This window comes from Phacochoerus africanus, chromosome 11, assembly GCF_016906955.1.
Source record: "Phacochoerus africanus isolate WHEZ1 chromosome 11, ROS_Pafr_v1, whole genome shotgun sequence".
Lineage (NCBI taxonomy): Eukaryota > Metazoa > Chordata > Mammalia > Artiodactyla > Suidae > Phacochoerus > Phacochoerus africanus.
Window position 1 is genome coordinate 50,623,994 of NC_062554.1, and position 12,178 is coordinate 50,636,171.

At 39.4% G+C, this 12,178-nt stretch overlaps 2 protein-coding genes across 2 annotated transcripts; both read right to left on the reverse strand.

Moving 5' to 3' along the window:
- Positions 1-421: 421 nt before the first annotated feature.
- On the reverse strand, positions 422-1,357 carry LOC125111970 (putative olfactory receptor 10D4). Its single transcript, XM_047754177.1, has one exon. It carries the CDS (start codon positions 1,352-1,354, stop codon positions 422-424), a length of 933 nt encoding a protein of 310 aa, XP_047610133.1. The 5' UTR covers positions 1,355-1,357.
- An 8,553-nt stretch (positions 1,358-9,910) lies between these two features.
- LOC125112125 (olfactory receptor 148-like) lies at positions 9,911-10,846 on the reverse strand. The gene has a single exon (XM_047754367.1). The coding sequence runs from the start codon at positions 10,844-10,846 to the stop codon at positions 9,911-9,913; it is 936 nt and encodes a 311-aa protein (XP_047610323.1).
- Positions 10,847-12,178: the final 1,332 nt, after the last annotated feature.

The window sequence follows — 12,178 nt, forward strand, 5'->3', positions numbered from 1 at the left end:
TGTAAAACACCATAAAATATGAAAATGGAGTTCCCGTCGTGGATTAGTGGCTCGGATCCCGCATTGCTGTGGCTCTGGCGTAGGCCGGTGGCTACAGCTCTGATTGACCCCTAGCCTGGGAACCTCCATATGCTACGGGTGCGGCCCTAGAAAAGACCAAAAAAAAAAAAAAAATATATATATATACACACACACACACACATACACACACACATATATATGTGTGTGTGTGTGTATATATATATATATATATATATATGTATGTATGAAAACAGACACACATTTTAAAACTTAGTGAGATTAAGATTAACTGGTAGACCAATGCAGAGTACACTAAACTGCAACATGCCTAGGAAGCTGAAGAAGATAATGAGTCCAAAGAAGTGGGAAAATCACACTTTGTCCAACAAAGATTTTTCATTTACTCTCCAGAGTGAAGTCCTCTCTTGGGAAATAGGTTTCTCAGAGCTGATTTTACATCCTTATTTCTCAGGCTGTAGATCAGTGGGTTCAGCATGGGGGTTACAAGGTTATTCAATATCTGAATTATAGCACCCACCAAGGCACTGGGATTGGGTTGAAGATAGATGATGATTACTGGCCCATAAGCACAAAGAATTGCAGCAATGTGTGCACTGCAGGTGGAGAATGCTCGTTTCCTGCCCTCTGCAGAGCGAATTTTTGATATGGCAATCCCAATGCGAGTGTAGGAAACAAGGATGAGAGAAAAGCAAAGGAGAGACAAAAGACCAACATTTGTAAAACCTACCCTCTGGGCTAGAGATGTATCCCCACAGGCTAGAGGTAAGATTGCAGGTATGTCACAGAAGTAATAACCCACCTTGTTAGAACTACAATAGGACAACTGGAAGGTGAGGGAGGTTAGGATAAAGGCATGGATGCAACCACCCATCCAGGTCCCTGTGGCCAAGAAGGAGCACACTCTGTGGTTCATTATGACCATGTATCTCAAAGGATAACAAATGGCAACAAAGCGGTCATAGGCCATCACTGTGTACAGAAAACACTCAGTACATCCCAGGAAATGGTAGAAGAAGAGCTGGGCAGCACAGCCCTGAAAAGAGATACCTTGACTCTGCCCTGAAAGGTATGACAGCATCTTGGGACCAGTTGTTGAAGAAAAACCCAGGTCAAACATGGAGAGGTTTCCCAAGAAAAAATACATAGGGGTATGAAGCAGGGAGGAAGAGATGATAGCTGTAAGGATGAGCACATTTCCTAAGAGAGTACATAAATATAATGAGGAGAACAGAGAAAACAGCACAATCTCTAGGCCCTCTGTCTCAGGGATTCCCAGCAGGGTGAATTCAGTCACCATTGTGTGATTTCTCATGTTTATGGAAGAATCAACTCTTGGGTGTCTGTAAAGAGAAATCTGGGGTTAAATTGAATATGTATGTAAATTAGCTGTGTTTAAATCAGTGATATGGAAACAGGGCAAATGATCTAGATATTTACAGACTAGTGTTTCCTGATAGAAATGCCTTGATTGACTGGGTCATTTTGCTGTACAGCAGAAATTGACAAAATATTATAAATCAACTGTAATTTAAAAAATTTTTAAAAAGGAATTGCCTTGATTGTCCCACTTTTCTCCATACTGGATCTGTCTCTCTGCAGTGCAGTTTCTATTTACAACCCCCTTTATTAGTCTCACCAAGAAGCCTTGTATGACCACTCTCCTCTATCTTCTATTCTTGACAGACACTATGCAAACCAATTGCATGGATTTTGAATACTGATTTGTGGTTCTAAAAGGAAAAAAAATAAAGACTCAACAAAGATCCATCCAAATTTCTTATATTCACCTAAGACAATTTGGTAACTCAAAAAATCATTTATAATCCTATAAGCCACACAAACATAGATAGATTCTTTCCCACATTGTTTCTCTGGGTAGGAGAGTCAGCAATGGGAAACTATGGTATTAGCTCTAAATGAACAGAAATTTACAGGTTTAGAGCTGATAGGCTTCATATATAATTTTTTTTAAATGTGTAACTTGTAGCCTCTATTTCCCTGAATTAAGTAGTAGGTAAATTGGTGGTCTTCATTTCAGGCTCCCAAATCTATAATAGTCTAACCAGATATACAAGTTAAGCAACACTGTAATTTTGTGGCATTAGAAGGCACAGAGATAGGTATAGAGGGGGTTTCTTTCCAATTTTCATATTTTCAAAAATTCTGCTGTTTTTGTCAGTTTGTTTTAATTTTTCCTGCACAGTGAGCTCTTTATATTATAGATCAGCCAATGAATCCTATCGCCCTACCTATCTCTATTTTAATTTATTTTTTAGTGATTAGGAGGGGAAGGAGAGAATAAGAGTTAAAAAAAAAAAGTGAAGGACAAAATTTGGGCACTTACAAGGCAAACAGGGAACATAACTGGCTGGTGCTATTGCATGTTGTTTTTCTTTCCTTCTCCAGCAGGAGGAAGGAGTCCTTTCCTGCTAAATCCCCACCAGCTTGCAGTCTGCTGGGAGATACCCTAAATTCTTCTTTTTCAATCACGTACAAATAGAATGTCACAAATCTAGGTGTGCTTTAACTTCCCTACAGTAATTTCCCCTCTGACTCTAGAAACTGCAATAATTCCAAGACACTGAAGATTTTAAATAAGCTTGGTGTTCCTTTGAGTATTAATCCCCCAAGTCAGGGACCATATTAAACAAGGGAACAATTAAATGTTTGGTGTAATTGGAACTCAGAAATGAGACAGAGGAGTTCCCGCCATGGCTTAGCAGTTAACAAATCTGACTAGCATCCATGAGAACGCAGGTTCGATCACTGGCCTTGCTCAGTGGGTTAAGGATCTGGTGTTGCCATGAGCTATGGTATAGGTGCGTTGCCGTGTCTGTGGTGTGGGCCAGCACAGCTACAGCTCCGATTCAACCTCCACATGCCGCGGATGTGGCCTGAAAAAAAAAAAAATGAGACAGAGAGAGGAGGAAATTGATTAAAAATTAAATCTTTTTTCTTAAAAGGTTATGGCTGCACCCGTGACATATGGAAGTTCTCAAGCCAGGGACTGAATCAGAGCCACAGCTCTGACCTACTCTGCACCTGTGACAATGCTGTATCATTTAACCTCTGTACCAGGCCAAGGATCAATCCTGCACCTCAACAGTGACCCGAGCCACTGCAGTTGGATTCTTAACCCACTGCACCATGATGGAAACTATAAGATTAAATCTTTTATGATTTCCTTTGTAAAATATACTTCAGTGGAATAATAATTACAAAATTTATTTGGCACATATATCACATGTTTACAAATACATTTGTATATTTAATACTTTTCATATATATGTGGGGTTTTTTTTGGGGGGGGGCTGTACCTGCTGCATGTGGAAATTCCTGGCACAGAGCTAAACTTGTGCCACAGTGACAACCCTGGATTCTTTTTTTTTTTTTTTTTAATTTTTTTTTTATCTTTTTGCTATTTCTTTGGGCTGCTCCTGCGGCATATGGAGGTTCCCAGGCTAGGGGTCCAATCGGAGCTGTAGCCACCGGCCTACGCCAGAGCCACAGCAACGCGGGATCCGAGCCGCGTCTGCGACCTACACCACAGCTCACAGCAACGCCGGATCGTTAACCCACTGAGCAAGGGCAGGGACCGAACCCGCAACCTCATGGTTCCTAGTCGGATTTGTTAACCACTGCGCCACGACGGGAACTCCAGCCCTGGATTCTTAACCCAGGGTTAAGAAGAGAACTCCCTGTATATGTTGTCCTGATGAGTGAATTATGTTATTTTACTGTGTGTATCAAGCAACAGTAACTAGGGTAGCTCAGAGAATTTTAAAAAATTGACAAAAAACTGGTCTCATGGAAGGGTAGGAACTAGGATGGCTCCAGGGATCTCAGCAATAAGAACATTAAGCAGCCTCAGGGCACTGCTGTCTGGTGATTCAGACTCAGCTGCCCGTTGCTTCTGGGTGTCTCAGCTCCAGATTCAAATCTGATTTCCTTGGTTGAATCACATGCCTGCCTCTGTGGCCAGGGTACTGGGTACAGTGGCATGGAGATGGGCAGTTCTCCAAAGGGTAGGGGAAAGGCCTATTGCCAGAAGAAAAGGGGAAGAAACATGCTGAGAGGCCAAAAAGAAACGAATCCGAGTAGGAACCATGAGGTTGCAGATTCAATCCCTGGCCTTGCTCAGTGGGTTAAGGATCCAGTGTTGCAGTGAGCTGTGGTGTAGGTTGCAGATGTGGCTTGTATCTGGTGTTGCTGTGACCGTGGTGTCGGCCGGCGGCTACAGCTCCGATTAGACCCTTAGCCTGGGAACCTCCAAATGCAACCCCAAAAAGACAAAAAAAAAAAAAAGAAAAGAAAGAGAAAAACTCAAGGAATCATTGAGGTGGGGTGGACTATCAGATTCCTCATTGGACACATTCATTCACTTGCTTATGTATGCATACATGGATCCATTCATTCCCATAAACTGAGTACCAATTATATTAGGCAGGGCATTAATTATTTCCTAGGAGAGTCAGAAAGTTTGAAGGGGCAAGGTGGTTAAACATAGTTCCTCTTCCCAAAAATTTAGAGTATGTGTGAAAGTAAAAGAGTGTTGGAAATAAACGTCCTATTGAACCCTCATAAAACTCTGACGAAGTCTTCTACAGATAAAGGAAGTCAGGATCAAAGAACTTAAGTTCTTTTTAAGCACCAAATCATGGTGCTTACTCTGAAAAGAACTGGGATTTGACCTCCTCTTTAGGGCTTTTGGCCCCAAATTTTCCAATAATCAAGTTTAGTGTTTAGGAAGTGTTTAGGTAGTTATACTATTCCAAATAAATCTGGCCTTATGATTTAAAAAGCAAATTTAAGGCAGAATGCTCTTTAACATAAATGGCATTGCAGCAATAGCTATTTAGATCCGTATTCTAAAGTAATGAAAATAAAAGCAAGAATATACAAATGGGACCTAATTAAACTTAGATGTTTTTGCACAGCAAAGGAATCTATAAACAAAATGAAAAGACAACTTACAGAATGGGAGAAAATATTTGCAAATGATGTGACTGATAAGGGATTAATTTCCAAAATATACAAACAAGCTCATACAACTCAATAAAAAAAAAAAAAAAACCCAATCAAGAAATGGGCAGCAGATCTAAACAGACACTTCTCCAAAACATACAGATGGCCATCAGGTGCATGAGAAAATGCTCAAGATTGCTAATTATTAGGGAAAAGCAAATCAAAACTATAATGAGGTTGCACCTCATTCCAGTCAGAATGGTTATCATAAGAAAATCTACAAATATAAATGTTGGAGAAGGTGCAGAGAAAAAAGAACCCTCCTGTAAACTGGTACAACCACTATGAATAACAATATAGAGGTTCCTTAAAAAAACCAAAAATAGGAGTTCCCATTGTTGCTCAGCAGTAACAACCTGACTAGTATCCTTAAGGATGGTTTGATCCCTGACCTTGCTCAGTGGGTTAAGGATCTGAAATTGCTGTGGCTGTGGTATAGGCCATCAGCTACAGCTTCAATTCAACCCCTAGCCTGGAAACTTCCATATGCAGCAGGTGTGGCCCTTAAAAAAAAATGAAAAAGAAAACAAACTAAAAATAGAGTTACCTTATGATCCAGCAATCCCATTCTTGGGCATATATCTGGAGAAAATGATACTTCAAAAAGAGACATTCACCCCAGTGTTCACTGAAGCACTATTTACAATAGCCAAGACATGGAAGCAACTTAAATGCCCATTGATAGAGGAATGGATTAAGAAGATGTGGTACATATATAACATATATACAATGGACTATTACTCAGCCATATAAAAGAATGGAATAATGCCATTTGCAGCAACATGACTGGACCTAGAGATTATCATACTAAGTGAAGTAAGACATATAAAGACAAATATTATATGAAATTCAAAAAACTTATGGTTACCAAAGGGGAAGGGAGGGAGGAAGGATAAATTAGGAGTTTGGGATTAACATATACATATTACTATATAAAAGTAGGTAACTAACAAGGACCTACTATTTAGCAAAGGGAACTATACTACTATACTCAATATTTTGTAATAACCTATAAGGGAAATGAATATGAAAAAATGTGTATGTATACCATATATAACTGTATATGATTCAGATATATATATGAAACAATGACTGTGCTATGTCTGAAACTTACACAACATTGTAAATCAACTACACTTAAAAATAAGTAAATTAGTAAATTTAATATTTTTGTTGCACATCTATGATAAGAGTCCACTGGACTATAGCATTTTGAGGTACTTTAAAGGTGATAAAGCTAGGGTGGGGATGTGTGTGTAAAAGATCAAATATTTATTTTGAAAGTTTCAGAAAAATTGCTATATTAAGTATAGCTGCTTGAGGAACTGAGATGGAATCCTAATTCTATCCACAAATAAGTTGTGTGATTTAGCAAAATATACCCAACATCACTAAACCTTGTTTCACCTTTTGTAAAATGACCTCAGCATTCTTTTGCAGATAAACTAGTTAACCCAGGCAAAGCAATTGCATTACAGTGTCCAGTGAGGAGGAAAGACTTGATAAATGGTAAGACTAGGCAGATTCCCTGAAGGCCACCTTAGGTTACATTTCTCAAATTTTCTCTGCCCATACCAAATTGAGGTATTTAACAACCAAACAGTGATTTGAGAGGGTTCAACAGTTGTTGGAGCTATAAAGAAAAAGGAGAGAACTAGTAAATTAAAAAATCCCAGAGTTCCCGTTGTGGCGCAGTGGTTAACGAATCAGACTAGGAACCATGAGGTTGCGTGTTCGATCCCTGCCCTTGCTCAGTGGGTTAACGATCCGGCGTTGCCGTGAGATGTGGTGTAGGTTGCAGACGTGGCTCGGATCCCGCGTTGCTGTGGCTCTGGCGTAGGCCAGTGGCTACAGCTCCGATTGGACCCCTAGCCTGGGAACCTCCATGTGCCGCGGGAGCGGCCCAAGAAATAGCAAAAAGACAAAAAAAAAAAAAATCCCAGGATATGTGAAAACTAGATAGGCAGGCTTATTTTTAAAGAGTTGTTAAATACATAAAGCATAAAATTTTCTGTGTTCACCATTTTCAGTGTACAGTTCAGCAGTGTTATGTATATTCATGCTGTTGTGCAACCGAACTTCAGGACTTTTTATCTTGCAAAAGGAAATTCTATATCCATTAAAAAAAAAAAAAGACTACCTATTTTCCCCTCCGTTAGCCTCTGGCAATCTCTGTTATACCTTCTTTTTCTGTAATTTGACTACTCTAAAAACCTCATTTAACTGGAATCCTACAGTATTTGTCTTTTTGTGACTGCTTATTTCACTTAACATAATATCCTCAAGGTTAATTTTCTTCCTTTTTTGAGTCTGAGTTGTATTCCATATCAATGGATGCTTGAATTGCTTCCTCCTCCTACCTATTGTGAATAATGCTGCTATGAACATGCTGTAAATGTGAGTATCTCTTCAAGACACTTTTGGATTTATACTCAGAAATAGAATTGCTGAATCGTAAGATCATTTTATTTTTAAAATTTTTGAGGGAGCACCATACCATTTTCCATAGTAGCTGCACCATTTTACATTCCCACCAACAGTGCACAATGGTTTCATTTTCTCCACATTTCTATTTTTTTTTTCTTTCTGTAAGTCGTTCTAATGCATTCGAGGTGATATCTCATTGTGAATTTGGTATGCATCTCCCTAATGATCAGTGACATTGAGCATCTTTTCATAGGCTTGTTGGCCATTTGTATGTCTTCCATGCAGAAATGTTGAAGTCCTTTACTCCCTTTTTAATCAATTATTTCTTTTTTATTGTTCATGGAGTGAGATTTTAAGAATTGGTGTGTGCCTGTGAGTGTGTGTGTGCACATGTGTTTTAAGTAACATTTTATGTTGTGTGCTATACTAAAGTTTTAGGTATAGAAAGGATTTAAACTGTGTTAATTTTTTTGCAATGCCAGTCACTACAACATTGATTTAGGAGGAGCCAAAAAGGTCAAAATTCATCCAGATTTGGCTTTCTTGTATCTTCAATTTCACTTCAATGAGAATATATACTTAAATTAGTGTAGGTGGTTGTTCTGTATCCTAATTATTTCACTTAGGTTTCTGTTTTTATGTAAATAAATATATACAGTTACATCATACTTTGAAAGTCTAAATAGTGTCCATTCATTCATTCAACAAACTTACACACAGTGCCTACTATGTCCTTGGGCCATGTCTTGTGAATACGATGGTGGATAAGACAAACATGATCTCAATCTTATGGAATTTTCCATTGTACACAAAAGAAGCTGTTGAACAAGTTAAATGTTAATATGACAAGTCTCTGTCCATAACAACTACCTCGGCTTTACAGGATGTCATAGTATGTGGATTCTTCCACCAATTTCCAGCCTTAATAAGACAGCAAACTAATGCTAGAATTTTTTGAAGACAGCATATTGTCTAAGATACATTCCCAAAGCAGAGGCATAAGATTCTTTGTGATCTTAGATTTTGCAAGTCAGGTTGGGATGGGCCGTAGAACCCTCATATTTATGCTTTGTTCCTTTTGTCTCATGCCTTTTGTAATGGCAGCAATTTATTTTATTTGGGATTTGCACCTTTATATTTTGTTTTAATGGTTTCAAATCATTTCAAAAATTTTGAGAGTAAAAATGGAACACAAAGACTACAAATCACTTAAATGTCATAAAAACTAAGGGTAGATGTGTCTCTGGGTTCTCTAGTAAATATTACCCCCTTCTTCCTCTCTGGATTCCAGAGAATTTTGAGAAATAATTTATCAATTTGAGCATTGTTGGAGGCCAAGTTGGAAAATGTAACTTGGTGGGAGAACCAGGTAACCATGGTAACTGAACCCAGTAATGACATCTTTTCATTAAACAACACTGAATAGGAAGGCTTTTCCAGTCTTTCATACTAAAGGGTAACTTGGGATATTGGCAGCATGGTACAGTAGGACACAATGACAGTAGGAGTTAAGATGGCTTGGGGCTGGATCTGGCTTTACATAACTAAATGTGCTATGAAGGGTGAAACAGTAATTGCTATATCTGTCACCATGTACACAGAGGTGCAATGGGTGTGGCACAACATTAGTGAAGACAATTGCAGTCAGTATATAAACATGACTTATGCCAGTGCATATTTTACCAATTGTTGAACACTTTCTGTGTTATCATAAGCTCTAGGGAGGGATAAGCATATTGCTAGAAAGGTCCTCTAGGGTGGTCATGTGCTAGAGGGATTGAGAGTAGGGGCTTTAGAGTTAACTGGATCTGAGTGTGAGGTCTGGTTTGCCACTTAATGTGCAACCTTGGGTTCAACTGAAGCATCTAATTCTCAAAACTCTATTTTACAAAATGGAAACACTTTTATGGGAGATGATATGAAGATTACATAAGATGGTGTCTCTGAAATGTTCATCACAGTGCCTGGAAACATTATGTTCTGTCAATGGAAAGTATTCTTCTTAGCAATATGGAGGAAGTGAAATGCTTGCAGATAGAAAAGGGGAACGGTTACATTCTAAGTGGAGCAAAGAAATGGAATGAAGGGTGACTCAGCACAGAGATGGCTGTTGAAAGGTGGTTCTTGGACTCCTCACTATTTCCACCCTGGCTATCATAAGAAGGAAACAAATTTGTCATCAGCTGCTTGCTATTCCCTTTGTATTTCTTTCCTAGAATTAAGGCACGGAGGATTATATTAGTTACACAGTTACTCATGGGGCCTGAGACATTACACACAAAGAAGAACTTATTGGGTAAACAAAATGTAATGTTTTAGAGGAAGCATTTTCTATCATATGTTTATTACAAAGAAGAAATAGGAGAATGATGTCAAAAGACAAGACATTTCTAAAATCCATTACAAAACCTACAATTTATTCCAGAGCAGTAAATACTACTTTGTGGAAAACCCTTTTTAGGGAGCTTTTTACTTCCTTGTTCCTTAGGGAATAGATTAAGGAGTTCAGCATGGGTGAAACAATATTATTCAATATTTGCACTATGGTACCCAGCAAGGCACTGGGGGTGGGCTGCAGATAGATGATGATTACAGGCCCATAGGCACAGAGGATTGCAGTGAGGTGGGCGCTGCAGGTAGAGAACGCTTTCTGCTTACCCTCTGCTGAGCGGATTCTCAAAATGGCAATTCCAATGCGCGTGTAGGAGGCACAAACGCTGAACCAAAACAATAAAACCAGAAAGCCAACATTAGTGGAACCTACTCTCTGGGCCAGCGAGCTGTCAGCACAAGCCAGGGGTAAGACAGCAGGAATGTCACAGAAGAAGTAGGCCACCTGATTGGGGCCACAGTAGGGTAACTGAAAGGTAAGGGACATAAGGATGGTGGCATGAAGACAGTCCACCAACAAGGCTGCCATGACCAAACCGACACAGACTCCAGGTCTCATGATGAGCATATACCTGAGTGGGTGACAGATGGCAACAAAGCGATCATAAGCCATCACAGAATAGAGGCAGCCTTCGGTAGAACCCAGGAAATGATAGAAGAAGAGCTGCGCAGCACACCCCTCGTAGGAAATGGCGTGGCTCCGGCCAGAGAGATAGAAGAGCATCTTGGGACAGGTGACAGATGGGAACAACATGTCCAAAATAGACAGGAGTCCCAAGAAGAAGTACATGGGGGTGCGAAGGGTAGAGGAGGAAGTAATTGCTACAAGGATGAGTAAATTGCCAATCAGGGTGAAGAGGTAAATGGTTGAGAAGATGACAAAGAGCACAGGCTCTAGTCCCTCTGTTTGAGGTATTCCCAGCAGGAGGAACTCCTTCAGCTCTTCTGTGTCATTCCTCATGTTCCTGGCAGGAGGGTCTTGGGGAGATGAAAGGCAGGAAGCACGGATGTGGGGCGGATCTGTGACAGATACAATCCCAATGCATTGATCACGACCAGTCTCTGTTTAAAGATGATGTTGAAATTAAGAATTAGAAATTCTGGAGTTCCCGTCGTGGCGCAGTGGAAACAAATCTGACTAGGAACCATGAGGTTGCGGGGTTCGATCTCTGGCCTTGCTCAGTGGGTCAAGGATCTGGCTTCGCTGTGGCTGTGGCGTAGGCTGGCGGCAACAGCTCCGATTAGACCCCTAGCCTGGGAACCTCCATATGCCACAGGTGCAGCCCTAAAAGACAAAAGACAAAAAAAAAATAGAATTAGTTCTGCCAAGAACATTTAGGGACTAGTAAAGCAAACCCATGTCTTCATATCTTGAGATATCACAGTCCTTCATGAATAGGGATACAAAGGAAAACAAAGCTTTAACGTGGTGAAAAACTACATGTGCTAAGAGAACAAAGATATCAATACGGAACAGATGAATATAGTTTGATTCATGTCTGCAACCAGTTATACAACAATAGATGCCCTGAAATAGACCAACTGGAAGTCTGACCCTCCTATTCCTTTACAGGTCATGTCTAGTTACTCAGACATGTGGTCAAATACCTTAATATCCATCAAATGTCTATGAGAACACCCACACCTCTGTTGAGAACAATAGATTGTGACGCAGCGCAACAAGCATTAAGATTCAGGTTAGATACATTTCTTAGTTGGAGAATTTTTTTTTAATTTGGCAATGTTGATTTGGCTAAAACGAAACTTAACACTAATAAATTTGGCCATTATTCTGGTGCTTTACATTGTTTAAAGTTTAGCAGCTAGATTGTCTTATGTAGACTGTAGGTGTTATTGAAGTTGATTCATATATAAAGATGTAGATATGCGATACTTGGTGTTTGCTAACAGTTGAAAATTTGAATCCAATAAAAGTCCTTAAATTCTGCAATTTTTTGTGTATTTTCTGATTTTTAAAATTTCAACTTTTATTGTAATAAAATGAGATCTAACCTCTTAGCAGATTTTTAATTGTACAAAATTACAAGACTCAAAGGTGTAAGCAGATCTCGAGACTTTATTCATCTTGCATCAGTAAAACTTTATACACGTTAAGCAGTAATTCCCCATTTCCTCCCCATGCCCTGCCTGTGGTGACCACATTTTGCATTCTGCTTCTAAGAGTTTGACTTTTTGATTTATTTTAAAGGAAAAACCAGATATACTGAGAACATGAAACAGCCAGTAGGGTGTGCTGTGGTCAGTTGTCTGCTACAATGTTTGAGTTTATAAA

Bases quoted from the DNA above. Each gene is read 5' to 3' on its own strand.
- LOC125111970 (XM_047754177.1), bottom strand. From the start codon at position 1,354: ATGAGAAATCACACAATGGTGACTGAATTCACCCTGCTGGGAATCCCT.
- LOC125112125 (XM_047754367.1), bottom strand. From the start codon at position 10,846: ATGAGGAATGACACAGAAGAGCTGAAGGAGTTCCTCCTGCTGGGAATA.